The 18,497-nt window shown below is 36.9% G+C and overlaps 1 protein-coding gene across 2 annotated transcripts in view; it reads right to left on the minus strand.

Moving 5' to 3' along the window:
- Positions 1–18,497, minus strand: part of LOC123526196 (uncharacterized) — a 76,856-nt gene that overhangs the window by 6,864 nt on the left and 51,495 nt on the right. For both annotated transcript variants that reach the window (XM_053520793.1, XM_045305242.2), the window contains 4 exons: positions 8,203–8,293; positions 1,688–1,757; positions 1,031–1,174; positions 216–367 (listed from right to left, as the gene is read on the minus strand). In XM_053520793.1, coding sequence (XP_053376768.1) covers positions 216–367; positions 1,031–1,174; positions 1,688–1,757; positions 8,203–8,293 — 457 coding nt within the window. The remainder of the gene's footprint in view (positions 1–215; positions 368–1,030; positions 1,175–1,687; positions 1,758–8,202; positions 8,294–18,497) is intronic.

Below are 18,497 nucleotides of genomic sequence, written 5' to 3' on the forward strand. Positions count from 1 at the left end.
GCCCTTCATCACATGCAGAAAAGTCACTGATATCCCAATAAGCAGCAATAAAAGAAAAAGTAACAACTTTTGTAACAGATAAACAGCTTTATGATTTCAGTTTTCCAAAAATGTCCACCTTAAAAGACAATGATTGTATTCATTATAACATTCTTGTTGGTAAAAGAATTTGGCTCACACAGAAATTTATTTAACTTCCTAGTAAGGTGACCTACCTGCTGATGATTTTAATAACCTCAAGGAAATATTGCTTATCTGCTTTTCTTTAGCACCAAGTAGGAAGTCAACATGTAGTTCTACTTTATCATCCAGGAATGTAAATACTACAAAGTCTTCCTCAAACTCATCCAGATTCCATTCACAACAGCTGTACCAATATAATAAAATAGCAACATTTTAATCAATATTCCGTAAAATCATTTAAATTCATGGGCATAAAATTTGTTGTTTCAACCCAAAAATAGGCTATTTTATAGGTACATGAACTGGCTGTTTTTAAAGCATGGGCAGGCACATTGGTAGAACCTCTGGCCTTTCCTAAGCAAGTTGGATGGTTTCTTCACATGAAGATGATCTACTATCTAACATCAGTGAGGGAAAAAGTGATGCAAAGTCAGCTGCCTTAACCACTTGGCCATGGAGGGTCCCATTAACTCTAAGATTAAACTATTATTTGCACATATATTACAGAAGAACCTCTTGTCAGTGCCAAATCTCTGTGCAACAAATAACTCTCTAGAAAATCAGATAATTTGTTTGCAGTTTGAGTTTGTCAAGTGTAAATTACCCACTCAGTAGTAATTTGTATACAACTGCCACATTTCCATGTCCTAAATGTTGTTTGCTCTAAAAAGTTTGCAACATTGTTCTTATTAAGATTATATTTCTAAGAAAGCTTTCTTTTCACCCACTGATGTCACAAGTATTTATTTGTGTGCTTTGTTCTTTGAAAGTAACTAACACAAGTCTACACAGTCATGCAAAGAGGAAAAGAGTTTTTATATTCAAATGTTTCATAAACATAGCTTACATGAGATGTGCCAATATTTCCTGCATCAACTGATTTTTAACTTCATCAGTTGTTTCTTTCTGGGACTGGCACTGTATTTGTGTAAGTAATTCATGCTCTTCCGTCGACTTTTCTCGTAAAGCAACAGTAAGTTTTTCCATCTCACTGAAATTTTATGTTAATGGGCTATTAGAAACTGCCTATATTTTAAATTATGTTAGTCTAGTAATAACAATGGCAACAGAATAATTTTGTTTGCAATTTCAGCATTCTTTCATGTGAATGTAGCTCATACAAGCACGGCAGTTAGCACCTGCCTGTGCCATTGAAATACAAATCACCAATTTCATTTAAAGTCAGTCTTATATATTGTAAAGTGTGAAATTTTTGTGTGATGAATGTTTTACAACATTCAATGAATTTATATGTTTCATGCATTGTACTAAAGGAAACAATGGATCAAGAATTAACACTTACCCTCCAACAGAATTGCCACGGATGAAGGCAACTAACATTACTGTGCAATAATTTTATTCCACAAAATTTCATGGTGTTTAAATAATAATGCCATTTCATAGGAACATAAATTTGTTAATTTCGAAGTTAAAAAATAAAATAAAATAAGACTATTATTTTTCCACTGAAATGTAACTTCTGAAATAGCTGAACTGTTCATACCTGTTCAACTTTTCTTCCCTTGATTGAAGTTCCTCTAACAGCTGATCATTTCTTTCCAGGCTCTCCAAATCTGAAATGTGTTTTCTGGACTCCATAAGACACAAGAACAAAACAGACTAAAACCAAGGATTTCACACACTTCCCACAGAAATTGTTTAGGGGGTCAACATGATTCCTTTGTGTTTGACTATATAAATGTTATCAATTTTATCTTAAAATGAGCTGCACTATGAGAAAACCAACATAGTGCATTTGCGACCAGCATGGATCCAGACCAGCCTGCGCATCCGCGCAGTCTGGTCAGGATCTATGCTGTTCGCTTTCAAAGCTTATTGCAATTAGAGAAACTGTTAGTGAACAGCATGGATCCTGACTAGACTGCATGGATGCGCAGGCTGGTCTGGATCCATGCTGGTCGCAAATGCACTATGTTGGTTTTCTTGTGGTGCGGCTCAAATTAATGTTGTGCTAAATTTTCTTTAAAGAGGTTTGAATAGTTTGGTCTTAATAGCAAGCCTGCATCTAAACATAACATTATTTAAGTATAAGCTGTCTAAGCAAATACATTTTCAAGAGCTGTTAATAAGAATCTAAACAAAACAAGAGCTGTCCATAAGACAGCCAATGCTCGACTATTCGAAATATTGTCTCAGAAGCAGGAAAATATTACTTAAACTGTTAACATATCTTAAGAGTTTTAAGTTCAAAAGGGGACATAATTTGACCAAAATGCATGTCAGAGTTATGAGACTTGATGCTTTCAACTAGTTTTATAACCCCGAAGGCACATGTGAAGTTTCAACTTAATATCTGCATTTGTTCTGCAGATAGTAACTTGCACGCAAAACTTCAACCAGAATTTTCTAAGTCCAAAAGGGGATATAATTTGCCCAAAATACATGTCAGAGTTATGGGACTTGATCCAGTGAGGTTGGTAATTGATCTAGAAAACGAAAAAATAAGTTTTCTAAGTCCAATTGGGGCATAATTTGGCCAAAATGCAGGTCAGAGTTATGGGACTTGAAGCTATCAACTAGTTTTATAACCCCGAAGGCACATGTGAAGTTTCAGTTCAATATCTGCATTAGATTTGGAGATAGTAACTTGTATGTAAAACTTTAACCAGAATTTTCTATGTCCAAAAAGGGGCATAATTTGCACAAAATATATGTCAGAGTTATGGGACTTGAGTCAGTGAGGTTGGTAATTGATCTAGAAAAAGAAAAAATAAGTTTCAAATCTATATGCCATTTAGTAATAGCTGTATGTACTTGCACGCAAAACTTTAATCAGGATTTTCCAAGTCCAAAAGGGGGCATAATTTGGCCAAAATGCAGGTCAGAGTTATGGAATTTGATGCTATCAACTAGTTTTATAACCCCAAATACACATGTGAAGTTTCAATTCAATATCTGCATTAGTTATGGAGATAGTAACTTGCATGTAAAACTTTAACCAGGATTTTACATGCAAGTTACTAAGTCCAAAAGGGGGCATAATTTGCTCAAAATACATGTCAGAGTTATGGAACTTGACCCAGTGAGGTTGGTAACTGACCTAGAAAAAGAAAAAAATAAGTTTCAAAGCTATATGCCTTTAAATGATAGCTGTATGTACTTGCATGCAAAACTTTAACCAAGGTGTGAATCCGACGCCAATGCCAGGGTGAGTAGAATAGCTAGACTATTCTTTGAATTCTTGAATAGTCGTGCTAATAAAAAGTTACCAAAAGACCTGATCTGAGAAAACAGGATGTCTAAGACTATTCTAAATCTATTTTCATTGATAATTATAAAGGCCCTCATTTCATGCTATGAAAACAATCCTCGTCCTTAAACTGCAGTGAAAATAAACGGACTTGAGGGCCCTAGGTCAGTTTCCCAAAAGTAAGCAGGGCTCTGACTATTTTGGTAAGTGTGTCCAACTTTAATTAAATAAAATTGTTGATGTAGAGACAGTAACTTATTTTTCAAATAACAGAGTTTTGAAATGCGTAAGATGTTCATTTAACTCTCAAAAACAGATATACCAGTGTATTTTTAATGTTCTAATAAAAAGTATTTGCACATTTAATATTTTTCACATAAAAGAAACTTTTGTGATCAAGGAAATGTAACTCCTTCTGGACCAGTAGAGCAGAAACATCAAAGGGAAATAATATTTTGGATCTTTTCTATTTAAAGGTGTATTTAATTTTGTATTCAGCAGTGATATTGATTGCTAAGCAATGGTCCATTATATCGTTTGCTAAAAATATAGCACATCTGATACCTTCTAATATATGCTGTAACAGTGTGCAAATATTTATGCTGTGACCGGGACTCAAACCCAGGACCTTTCACACCGAAGATTGACACTCTACCACTTCATTATAACAGAACAGTCTATAGCTTGGCAATGTATGTGGACCCCAGTTTTCTACCAGACTACATTATGTGAACTGGAATGATTTCTTGGCAATGATATCTTTGGAGTACTCTGAAGAATCTGTATATAGACTTTGTTAACATAAAGTTTCTTCTAAACAAAACATGTAATCTAATTTTTCCAACATTCTTAATTGGTCAAAACTGCCCAAGTTTCTCTTATTAAGTATTTTGTGGAGTATAAGCTTACTAACTGGAAAAACTGATGAACTAGAAAATGCTTTTGTAAAAAAGCGCATGTCTCCCCAAATGCAAAGTCCTATAGGCAAGAAGTCAATAGGGGTCAGGAGCGAAAGTCAAAGAGACACTGATGGTTGGCTGCAAATAGGGATCATCTACTTGGCATGTCCAGTCATCCCGCTAAATTTCAACACTCTTGGCCTAGTGGTTTTCAAGTCACTGTTCAGGCTCCTGTGACCTTGACCTTTGATCAAGTGACCTCAAAATAAATAGGGGTCATCTACTCTGCATGTCCAATCATCCTATTAAGTTTCAACATTGTAGGTCAAGTAGTTCTCAAGTTATTTCCAAAAATTGATTTTACATGAACAGGCCACTGTGACCTTGACCTTTCATTGACTGACTCCAAAATCAATAGGGTCATCTACTCTGCATGTTCAATCATCCTATGAAGTTTCAACATTCTGGGTCAAGTGGTTCTCAAGTTATTGATCGGAACTGGTTATCAATGTTCAGGCCCCTGTGACCTTGACCTTTGACGGAGTGACCCCAAAAACAATAGGGGTCATTTACTCTGTATGAACAATCATCCTATGAAGTTTCAACATTCTGGGTCGAGAGGTTCTCAAGTTATTGATTGGAAATGGTTTTCCATGTTCAGGCCCCTGTGGCCTTGACCTTTAACAGAGTGACCCCAAAATCGTTAGGGGTCATCTACTCTGCATGACCAATCATCCTATGAAGTTTCATCATTCTGGGTCAAGTGGTTCTCAAGTTACTGACCGGAAATGGTTTTCCATGTTCAGGCCCCTGTGGCCTTGACCTTTAACAGAGTGACCCCAAAATCGTTAGGGGTCATCTACTCTGCATGACCAATCATCCTATGAAGTTTCAACATTCTGGGTCAAGTGGTTCTCAAGTTACTGACCGGAAATGGTTTTCAATGTTCAGGCCCCTGTGGCCTTGACCTTTCACAGAGTGACCCCAAAATCAATAGGGGTCATCTACTTTGCATGACCAATCATCCTATGAAGTTTCAACATTCTGGGTCAAGTGGTTCTCAAGTTACTGACCGGAAATGGTTTTCCATGTTCAGGCCCCTGTGACCTTGACCTCTGATGGAGTGACCCCAAAATCAATAGGGGTCATCTACTCTGCATGACCAATCATCCTATGAAGTTTCAACATTCTGGGTGAAGTGGTTCTCGAGTTATTGATCGGAAATGGTTTTCAATGTTCAGGCCCCTGTGACCTTGACCTTTGACGGAGTGACCCCAAAATCAATAGGGGTTGTCTACTCTTCATGATCAATCATCCTATGAAGTTTCAACATTCTGGGTGAAGTGGTTCTCTAGTTATTGATCGGAAATGGTTTTCAATGTTCAGGCCCCTGTGACCTTGACCTTTGACAGAGTGACCCCAAAATCAATAGGGGTCGTCTACTCTTCATGACCAATCATCCTATGAAGTTTCAACATTCCGGGTCAAGTGGTTCTCTAGTTATTGATCGGAAATGGTTTTCAATGTTCAGGCCCCTGTGACCTTGACCTTTGACAGAGTGACCCCAAAAACAATAGGGGTCGTCTACTCCAGCAGCCCTACAACCCTATAAAGTTTGAAGGTTCTAGGTCAAATGGTTCTCCAGTTATTGCTCGGAAATGAAGTGTGACGTACGGACGGATGGGCGGACGGACGGACGGACAGACGGACGGACGGACAGGGCAAAAACAATATGTCTCCTGGGGGAGACATAAATATAATTTACACCAAATTTTTTATATTCAACCTTTAAGCAGCAAGGGAATGGCAAAAACTGTGAGCTTTAACTCTGTCCAAAATTCAGCAATTTCAGAGTTTTCCAAAGACTTTCAATCAATAAACAAGAGGGTCATGATGACACTGGATCGCTCACCTGAGTAATATGAGCTACATGTTTCAAATGTCAAACTGATGATTTTTAAAAACATTTTGGAAGATTTTCCGATGTTCAATCAAGTTACCCCTGGGGTGGGGCCAATTTTACCCCGGGGGTCATGATTTGAACAAAGTTTGTAGAAGTCTACTAGTCAATGTTACATATCAAATATCTAAGATCTAGGCCTTCTGGTTTATTTTTAGCAAATTTATGAAGATTTCCCTATGTACAATCAAGTAACCCTTGGGGCTGGGTCAATTTGACCCTGGGGGGCCAAGATTTGAACAAATTTTGTAGAGGTCCACTAGGCAATGCTACATATCAAATATCTAAGCTCTAGGCCTTCTGGTTTGTTTTTAGAAAATTTTGAAGATTTTTCTATGTACAATCAAGTAACCCCATGGGGCTGGGTCAATTTGACCCCTGGGGTCATGATTTGAACAAATTTTGTAGAAGTCTACTAGGCAATGCTATATGTCAAATATCTAAGATCTAGGCCAGGGTTCGAATTTAGCCAGATTTTCTACTTGCATTTTTTCGCAAGTGGTATTTTTTTTAACTTGCTAAATGAAAAAACAACTTGCATTTTCCGCGACTTGTCACTTTATTACAACATTAACACAAACATCCACGTGACGAGTCAAGCCAATCGTATCTGCGCTATGTAAATAGTAACTTATTATAGATTACCAAAAAACCCACCGGATGCGGTAAACATCATCAAAATTAGCGCAGGTACTTGTCAGCAGTTGAAAAGACATGCGCACGGGACATGTATCGAGTGTAAACTTCCGTTTACGATGAAAGATGAAAGAGTGCTCCGAAATTCGTTCTGCAAATGACAATGCGCTGCAATGACCGCAAGTTGTTAAAGAAAGAACAGTGTAAGATCGAGACGACCGTTAGAAATGCACATTATTCAGCCAAAAATTTTCACTCGCAAAAAACTGCTGGTGTCTGAAATCTCACCTCGCAGTTTGAAATTTGCACTCGCATTTCGCGAGTATGCGAGCTTAAATTCGAACCCTGTAGGCCTTCTGGTTTATTTTTAGAAAATTTTTGAAGATTTTCCTATGTAAAATCAAGTGACCCCTGGGGCGGGGTCAATTTTGATCCTGGGGGTCATAATTTGAACAAATTTTGTAGAGGTCCACTAGGCGATGCGACATGTCAAATATCTAAGCTCTAGGCCTTCTGGGGGTTTTTTTTGGGTTTTTTTTGAAGATTTTCCTATAGAAATCTATGTAAAATCAAGTGACCCCTGGGGTCATGATTTGAACAACTTTAGTAGAGGTCCACTAGGCAATGCTACATGTCAAATATCTAAGCTCTAGGGCTTCTGGTTTTTGAGAAGAAGATTTTTTAAGATTTTCCTATGTAAAATCATATGACCCCTCGGGCTGGGTAATTTTTGACCCCGGGGTCATGATTTGAACAAACTTGGTAGAGGTCCACTAGGCAATGCTTCACACCAAATATCTAAGCTCTATGGCTTCTGGTTTTTGAGAAGAAATTTTTTAAAGTTTTTCCTTTCTGTTACCATGGCAACCAGAGTTCTGCATGGAATTCAATTCTTTGAATAATTTTTGTAGAGCTTCACCCAAGGAACATTCCTGTGAAGTTTGGATTAAATTGGCCTAGCGGTTTATGAGGAGATGGCGTTTAAAGGAAAAGTTTACGGACGGACAACGGACGCCGGACAGTGAGTGCTCACAACAGCTCACCCTGAGCCTTTGGCTCATGTGAGCTAAAAATAACAGTACAAACTAAATACATCTCTGCATAACACAAGGTCATCAGCATTAGCTGTCAATCAGTAATATGACTAAGAACGTCTGTCATTCATTCATTCTAAACTGTTAGACATAAAGTCCACTGTTTGATATTTTACTTGCTACTGGTGTTACATTACAAAAATCAAAGTATGCAAAAACTCTTAGTGATACCACTAGGTGATGCTAATTTTTTAATAAAATAATGTAATAATCACACACCATCATCAAGAGAGATTAAAAGATCATCCAGTGACTGACTGTCTGACTGGACTTTATGTAACATCTCCTCAGCCCTAGTCACTCCATTTTCCTGAAAGTAAACAATCTACTGTTATATACTTTGCTGAAACATGTTCATTTGATTGGTCAGGAGTACTGACTTAGACACAGCAAAAGTGCATTACAACTTGAACCTGAAATTCTATTAGTAAAAAGGGGACATAACTCATAACATATTGGTCCCAGCATAATGGACCTTGTATTCACGGTGTATGATCAATCCTATATTGTTGGTATAAAAGTCGCGTCTTCAACTCACTGGTGCGTACAAGCACCTAACTTTTCCTATTAGCCATGGATAAACAAGATAAGTCGGAAATGTAGTGACCTTATTTATCATCCCTTTATTCTTAAATTCGTCTTTATTTCATATCGTGGATGGTTTTACGGAACAAATCGAAGATGTAAAAATGTAATAGACACAGTATTTTGCCAAACTTTGTATCCAATGTATGAAATAAAATGTGTTTTCAGTTTCATGTCATAGCAGAGGAAGGTAACATGTGTGTTGAAAATGCATTTAAAATACGAATCTTGGTATTTTGGTATTGTTCGGATGTTTAATTATATGGTATTTAATATTAGAATGCTGTTTATACATAAAAATAGCGGAAATAGCTTCTCGCAAATGCAAAAATCTTGCAAAATTTAGTTTTTAGTAAGTCAACTATATTTTTTGTATAAAGGCACCTATATTATGCCACAAATATTTCGTCCCAGAGCTTAGGAAACATTAATTTTGGGAGGTATTTGTGAGGGGCGACTGTTTCTGGCTGGAAAAATCCTTCCTTTATCCTTCGGCATATAGGCCTATTTGTCAATACATGCGCGTGCCAGTTTTTAATTTTTGTATACGACTTTGTTTATTATAGTGTCGACTTATTGAATGGTCAAGTCAAATTTGGACTATGAGACACATTTTCTCTGTGCGCATTACCTCCCGAATCCTATCCTTGTAGGTCAGGCGGCCTGACGGGATTCGAACTTCGATCTCCCGCTCTGAAGGCGGACGCTAGGTCAAAGGAGACGCAAACTTTGTATGTGTGTTCATTGGGTGTATCTGAGTAAATGTAGATATAGCGATCTCTCTTTCTCTCTCTCTCTCTCTCTCTCTCTCTCTCTTTCTCTCTCTCCCTCTCTGTAAATTTTAACCGCCTCGGTAGCCTAGTGGTAGAACGTCCGCTTCGAGTGCGGGAGGTCGTGGGTTCGATTCCGGGCCGCGTCATACCAAAGACATAAAAATAGTACTAGCAGCTTCCTCGTTTGGCGCTCAGCATTAAGGGGATAGTGCTAGGACTGGTCAGCCCGGTGTCAGTATAATGTGACTGGGTGGGGTATTATGCCACGTGTCTACGGCTTGATATTCCAGTGAGGTAACACTATAAAGTTGGGCACTGTGCTCACTGCTACAAGTAGACACCGTCGTTTATATAACTGAAAAAGTGTTGAAAAAGACGTTAAACCCGAACACACACACACTCTCTCAATTTATCTATCTTGAATCGCAATCGAGAACAAATAATACAATGTTGTATTTCAGTTGTATTAGTATACATTATACAAATTTTCATGATCACATTGATTAACTTAATAGTCCTTTTTGGGGCTAAAAATGTTCTCCCCGATCTACATACAAGCTTTGCTATTGAACAGTTGTTTACATAAGGCAGTGTAAACCTATATATACAAATGTATGAGGAAAGGCTAAGAGTTTATGAGCATGAAATTTACGTTAAAACATGCTTAAAGTTAATAAAAAATTCCTTAATGAAAAAGGCAATGACGAAAAAAAGGCGTTTTATTTACCATGTTTTGAGCTTAAATCATTCGAGAATGACAACGATATTTCCTCCATGCAATGGTTTAATCAAAAATGGCGAACAGATAATGAAGAATTCAACGGCAGACATGTAACTCGCTATTTTAAGTAAAATAAGTAAGCTAACAACAACATAAATGTATATATTTACGTATACATTTCATGTCTCATAAATACTTCCGCAATCCTAGCCTGTCCTCATGGGGTTATCTGGAGATACGGAGCTTCGGTAATCACAGAATCGGTACCGTGACCCTAGCCACTGCCATTACATAATGTAAACTTCTCAAATAGCAAAATAGGCTATTTTTCAAACTCGTCCTTTGGTGACACAGTCTGTTTGTTATGTATACTGGGTTCATATAGAGTATGAATGCTTAATATAATACAAGAAATACAAGATACATTTCCTGACCGAATCTCTCGCTTGAACACCAGCGTATATGGTACATATTACGGCTAAACCATGACTGCCTCGTCTGAAACATCTAATTTACAGAAAAGGTTTGCGTAATCCTGTTACATGACATTTAAATTAAATTGTTGCCCTTCGCCTTCCACAGCTTATATCGCGCAGTCGCCACGCAGTTGTCCTTCCTTACACTCACATTCACCTCTGCAACAGGTTAATGTCAAGATTTTTTACGTAACTTTGAAACGACATTTTCACAAGGTTTAAGAATACTGGTACCCTCAGCACAATTAGTTTCTTCAACACAAAGTGTCTATTAAACAAATCATTTACTAGCATTCTAAATGCACGGACTATATTTGTGTTTCATACAGTAGATCTAACTCTGTAAATAGTGTGATAAGCAGCGGTACAAGGGAGAGCGTAGCTGCGTTTTTCTAAGTTACCACATCTACACGGTCTGTCAATGATCTTCGTTTTGGCGTATGGAGCCAAAGTAGCGATGAACGCCGCTTACCAGTCTTGGCACTGAAAAAACAAAACATATTTGCTAAATATTACATTAAAATTTTGGAAAATAACGGAGGTGCCTCAGTTCAGTGTTATACGTAAAATATAGGTGCTTTATTTTTTGATGAAATCGTGTTTTTAAGAGTATAAATTGATTTTAAAAAATGGTTTCTTTTCTTTTACTGTTTCTACGGATAAAATTTTAATATATCTGTACGAAATTGTGCTCAAAACATCACGAATCTGTAAAAGGATTGCAATAAACGATTTACTTTTGCGTCATTTGTACAGCAGTACTCAAACTGTAACGATTATTTAGCGAAAACTGCTGAAGCTTTTCATTTCGTTTTCATGCAGGTGGAAGCTTAGAAGTTACTTAAGTTCCGTGATAACATAAGTAAAATCAACTTACGTCTCTAAAATCGTATTTTTCCACGTACTCGCCTCCTGCTCCGTAGCATGTTTACATTTTTTGTACGTAAAAGTTCGTTGCTTATACCAAAAAGTGAAAGCACCGCAAGTTTTGTACCAAAAATATAGGATTGATCATACACCATGGTATTGTATTATGTGGTTGAAGATGTGGAACAATCATTTTATCTTTAATTAAATCCATTTAGTAACAACAGAGATATGGTGAAAAAGCATCAAAATTAAACTGATATTCTAAGTAAAATGTTATTCCTTATCCTGTTAAATTTCTATAATTATGAACTTGTCAATCTTTCAATTTGGACAGTGCCATTAACTGTTAAAAGGGGTGCTTACCAAAAAGATGCTGACTGAATAGTGAACTGTGCAGATCATGATCAGACTGAATGGATGTGCAGGTTGATCATGATCTACACTAGTTGCAAAGACAGAATCAATCATGTTCACCATGATAAGGGTTATAGAGGATATAATTCATGAGATATTTGCACCAGAGTCACTGACCTTGTGCCATATGAGGAGAAGGATTATGTGGAAGAGCTTATTTAAGATTTAATTAATTTCATTAAGTAATAACAAAGATATAGTGAAAAGTGCACCACAATAAACCTGAAATTCTACGTAAAAAGGGGACATACTTCATGAAATATTAATGCAAGAGTTATAGTCCTTGTGTCATATGATGTGGTAGACAGGGCTTCGGAAATTTGCCGGTTTGTCGGTTTTGGACCGATTTTTGACTTTTCAGACCGATACGTGAAGTGAAAAAACGAAAAAAATCGGTCCCGTAAAAATGGAGAAAAGTATAAATTTCGGTCTGATATCTCAATACACGATCACCTGCCAAGTAGGAAATTGTTGGTCGCACCTTCAGATAATCAATAAACGTGTCAATCGGTCTGATTGTCACTTTGATTATCGGTCCGTAATTAGCGCGTGAAGCAATCAGTGCTCGCGCGGCACATCCTTTAATGTTTGCAGACAGCCGACTGCGGTGTATTAAACATTTTTGACTGGTTTCCTAACGTTTCTGACTGGATCCAAATCATTTCGACGGGGATCCACTTCTTTTATTTAGAATCCGACGGATGGTTTATTTCAAAAGGCTATGTTTGATCATGGTAACAAACAAATGGTCGCTGCATTTAATCAAAGAGCTATAATTGTACATTATGGGTCTTTGATTTAATGAGACATCACATGGAAAACTGATAAAAATAATTTTTATTATTACTTGATTTGAAAAAATTACATGATTCATTTGCTGGGGCTCCAGTTGAAACAAATGCAGAAAATCGTCTTTGCAACCCGACTGTACAAAAAAGAAAAAAATGGACGGGCAACCACAAATGATAAAGAAAACCGGAGTGGCACTGTTTATCAAATCGGTCTTTTAAAAAAAGTTTCAAAATGAAATTTTGTTTACATCAGAAGAGAACATATAACTTTATAAAATGTAGTTGCTTATTGAAGTACAACGTAAGTGAAATGAAATATCCGTGGCCAACCCGCGTGACGTTTTGGTACTACACATGCAGGAAAATCGATCTCAGCGTTCAAATAACGTACACATTCGGTCCGCGGCAGAGTATTCTTTAAATACTGAGGCTGTTTAGCAGAGAATATGTGTCGTGTAACTCACTTTGACGCATTGTATTTTATAGAATTCCGTCAAAGAAAGAGCATTACAAAGTATCTGCCGTGTATACGGTATCGAAGTCACGTGCGTTGGCTTTTAGACTAGTTACGCACACGATGTCAATGCCTCGTATTATCTCGGGAAAAAATCGAAATTTAAACAAAGTAACGATCACACATAACACTGAATACCTGTCTTCATTGTATGGTAACGCGCGGTGACTGGTAACTCAGTTTTAATGCATGACATGCTTATTTCTTTACCCTATCACGTTTTACAAAATATGTAATATTGGGAATGCGGTGGGTGGGGTAGCGCCGATGTCTGGATTTTCGTTTCGGACCGATTGAGTTATCAAAATTTCCGGAGCCCTGGTGGTAGATGATGTGGTAAAACTATTTTAAGTTTGAATCAAATCCCTTCTGTAATATCAGAGTTAAAGTGCATCAAAACTTTAACCTGAAATTCTAAGTAAAAAGGGTGGTAATTCATAAAGTATTGGTGCTATAGTCATTGTGTCTTTTGATGTGGCTGATGATGTACTATTATAAATATTTAAAGTTCGAAACAAATCTGTTTGGTAATAATAGAGATAGAGTGAAAGTGCATCAAAACTTTAACCTGAAATTTAAAGTAAAAAGGGGGATAACTCATTAAATTGGAGTTGCCGCGTCATCAAGCACTGACATCTGTTTATCTGTAGGATGGCAAAACAAATGTTTTACATTGTTTGTGTACGGGATTAGAATTTTTAATTTTTAATAACTTTTTCGCCCATTTATGGATTTTCAAAATTCAAAAAGTTTTGAAATACTTACAATTTTCATATTTTTGTATTCAAATATATTTTTTAAATGAATAACCTTTTTAAACGACATATAATTTTAAAGGCAGCGTAGTGATTTTCAAAACTTTAAAAACAAGTGAATGAAGTATTGCCATGCAATACAAAGTCCCCTACTGGAAGGCACCTAATTTTCTCTACTGCAGTATAACATAATGAACTGATATCTGTCAATGATGCATAAACAATATTGTACTACATATACAATATGTTATAACAACACACTTGGATTAAAATGTGCATATATAAAAACCCACAGTTGTTTTCATATTGAATTTTTTTGGCTGATTATAAAAATGTTATCATGTAAGTTATTTATAGTAACAACAAAGGGAAATTAATCTTTAACAAATAAAAAAAAAAAAAAAAAAAAAAAAAAATCTATATAATATAAGTCCACAAGAAACTCTTTACCAGGTAGAGATAGGTCAAAATACACCTAAAAATTGGATGTAACATGCATGCTGTACCACAGAAAAGTGGTCTCGATTTTTCTCTACCGCCAGTAATAAAAAAGTTACAATAAAATCTATTTATAGTAATAACAAAGGGACGTAATTCTAAAAACAAGGGTGCCTCATGGTGGTGAACATTTGGTCCAAGTTACATCAAAATCCCTCCATGCATGAAGAAGAAATGTTCCGTACAAAGTCATTCTTGAATTTGACCTTTCACCTCTAAATATGACCTTGACCTTAAACCTAGGGACCTGGTTCTTGCGCATGACATGTTGTCTCATCCAGGGGAATATTTGTGCCAACTGATATCTAAATCCTGCTTTGCATGACAAAGTTATAGACCGGACAGGAAAAAAATCCTCTTGACTTTTGATCTCAAAGTGTGACCTTGACCTTTAAGCTAGGGTACTGGGTATTGCGCATGACACGTCGTCTCATCATGGGAAACATTTATGCCAAATAATATTGTAATCCCTTGATGGATGACAGAGTTCTGGATCGGACAGGGAAAAAACCTTATTGACCTTTGACCTCCAATTGTGACCTTGACCTTTGAGCTAAGGGTCTGGGCTTTGTGCATGACATGTTGTCTCATCATGGGGAACATTTGTGCCAAGTAATATTAAAATCCCTTCATGGATGCCAGAGTTATGGACGGGACAGGAAAAAACTCTGTTGACCTTTGACCCCCAATTGTGACCTTGACCTTTGAGCTAGGGGTCCGGGATTTGCGCATGACATGTCGTCTCATCATGGGGAACACTTGTGCTAAGTGATATTAAAATCCCTTAATGAATGTCAGAGTTATGGACCGGACACGAAACAGACCCTGTTCATGCTATGTTAACATTTGACTGCTAAGTGTGACCTTGACCTTTGAGCTAGGGGTCTGAAAGTTGTGCAAGTCACATCGTCTTATTATGAGGTACATTTGTGCCAAGTAATATTAAAATCCCTTCATAGATGGGAGAGTTATGGACCAGACAGGAAAAAAGCCTTGTTGACCTTTGACCTCCAATTGTGACCTTGACCTTTAAGCTAGGGGTCCATGTTTTGCGCACGACACGTCGTCTCCTCATGGGGAACATTTGCGCCAAGTAATATTAAAATCTCTTCATGGATGGGAGAGTTATGGACCGGACAGGAAAAAAGCCCTGCTGACCTTTGACCTCCAATTGTGACCTTGACCTTTGAGCTAGGGGTCTGGTATTTGCGCAAGACACATCATCTCATCATGGGGAACATTTGTGCCAAGTAATACTAAAATCCCTTCAAGGATGGGAGAGTTGTGGACCGGACAGGAAAAAAGCCCTGTTGACCTTTGACCTCCAATTGTGACCTTGACCTTTGAGCTAGGGGTCCGGGTTTTGCGCATGACATGTCGTCTCATCATGGGGAACATTTGTGCCAAGTAATATTAAAATCCCTTCATGGATGACAGAGTTATGGACCGGACACAAAATTGCGGACGGACGGACAGACAGACGGACGGACGGACAGAATGACGGAAAAGTGCATTCCTATAGTCCCCGAAACTGGTTTTCAACCAGTAGGGGACTAAAAATACTGTAAGTTAAGCTTTCCTAATTAATCCATTTTATTTTGAAATAATAATTAAAAGTAATTAATAAATTGCTTGTTTTATAACCTTTCCATTGATTAAAAAGTTATTGATATAATTTCTGTTTTAAGAAAGTTTAGCTGTTAGAAATACATCACTGTTTACAAAAAAAACATGGGCGTTCGGCCTCTGCCCACCCAATCACTGTCTTATCAGTTCTAAAAATAGAAAATACAACGGATTTGTATACAAACACGATCTTTCCTATATAGGTGTCAAGCTTATTGCCCTTGTGTCATATGATGTAGGTGATGATGCTGAACCTTTATTTCAAGTCTGAATCAACTTCCTTTTGTAACAATAGAGATATAGTGAAAATGCATCAAAATTTACTTAAAATTCTAAGTAAAAAGAGGGGATAATTTATGAAATACTGGTGCCAAAGTTATGACCCTTGTGCCATGTGATATGGGTGATGATGAGGAATAACTGTCTTAAGTTAGAAGCAAATCCATCAAGTAATGATAGAGATAAAGAGAAAGTGCATCAAAACTTTCACCAAGGTCAGATGCTGACTCCGAAGCCAGGTTGAGTGGAATAGCTCTCTATATTTTGTAAAGTCAAGCTAGAAACATGGTAACCTTAAAACATGTTCTTGCATTTCAAAGTAGATTTTTATGGGGTTTTTTTTAGGTTACATGATGATATAAAAAAATCTTTATGTATGGTTAAAACTCAATACCACTGTTGCTATTTCAAAGTTTCATGTAAATAAAAAAAATATATCTGTTATCATGTAAAACCTTACATATCTACTTCACCTAGAAATTACTGAATTATACATGATCTTGTAATCGTAAAGGTTTGTACTAAATTACTTGAATATCCTTCTACATATATAAAAGTCATAGACCAGACAGAAAAATGGAACATGAGCTGTCACAGGAGACAGCGCGCTTGACTATTTCAATGCTGGATAGTGAAACTCGGCACATCTGAGGAAGCTGGAGCTGTCACTAGAGTATTTAATGACTCCAGTAAGAATGAAGATATTGAACAATAGCTTGAGTCTGTGTCAAAAGTAATAAGAGAGATAAAGAACATTAAATAAGTATAACTGTACGCAAAAATGGGGATAATTCATGAAATATTGGTGCAAGAGTGATTTTTGCACCTTGTGTCATAAGATGTGGGTGATGATGTGGAATAACAACTTCAAGTTTGAATCAAATCCATTTAGTGATCACCGAGATATAGTGCAAATGCATCAAAATTAACCTGAAAGTCTAAGTAAAAGCGGGGCATAATTCATGGTATATTGGTACCAGAGTTATGCACCTTGTGCCATATGATGTCAGTGATAAGGTGGAACAACTGTTTTAAGTTTGAATCAAATCCATTTAGTAATAACTGAGATAGAGTGAAAATGCATCAAAACCTAAACCTGAAATTCTAAGTTAAAGGGGGGATAATTCATGAAATATTGGTGCAAGAGTTATTGATCTTGTATCATATGACGTGGTTGATGATGCTGAATAACTATCATTTGAATCAAATCCATTTAGTTATAACTGAGATAGAGTGAAAGTGCATCAAAACTTTAACCTGAATTTCTAAGTAAAAAGGTGGGGATCATTTACAGTCGAGACTGCCTTAACGACCCCCTGAATTTAGCGACTCCCTGTCATATGCGACCCTATTTTATGCTCCGGACGCAATTTACTATTAAAAGAGTCTGAATTTAACAACCCCCTGCCTTACGCGACAAGCGACTGTGAAATCAGGCTCCCGAATCGATTGTTAGACCGTTTTCAGCGACTTTGAGACGCTCCCTCGCTAGATTTTACACGACAGAGTTACCGTTCGTTATCTCGCGTGAAGTTGTTTGAGGCGAGAACTTATTTGTTTACAAAAAATGGCCGATGAAAAACATAAAAAAGAACTGTTTTGACATAAGAACAGTGTGTTAAGGCACTTGAATTGCTCAATTGGGGGAAAACCAGCGTATAAAGTCGCTGAAGAATTCGGAGACGGTGCATAAATTAACAATGTTCCTGGTGAAACAAAAAGATGACGGTACTTAACTGGAAACGACGAAGTAAACGCGGTTTAAAGATGCAGTCAATAAACGAATAAATGTCAATGAACCATTAATACACAAAGAAATAAATATCATAAACCTCAGTGGGTAAAATAGTTCTAATGGAACATTTATATTTTACTGCTTTATTTTACCCTTTATTTCCTTGCCAGATCATGAGCTTAAATTTGTTTTATCAACATCATACGAATGATGCAAATTATTTCAAATCTACATTTTATCAATATGCAATTAAAGAATTAGTATCTAAACATGTTTTCACTCCTACCTTAAAAGAGGCCTATATATAAGCATCCGATATACATGTACTTTAATTGGAAACATATATGAAACCAGCATCATCCAGTTAAGTGAGACTGTTTTTAGAGACTCCCTGTCATATGTGACCTTTTTTGCTGCTTCCCAAGTATTTAATATTGGCTTGAGAGTTATGGCCCTTGTGCCATATGATGTGGGTGA

This window comes from Mercenaria mercenaria, chromosome 1, assembly GCF_021730395.1.
Source record: "Mercenaria mercenaria strain notata chromosome 1, MADL_Memer_1, whole genome shotgun sequence".
Lineage (NCBI taxonomy): Eukaryota > Metazoa > Mollusca > Bivalvia > Venerida > Veneridae > Mercenaria > Mercenaria mercenaria.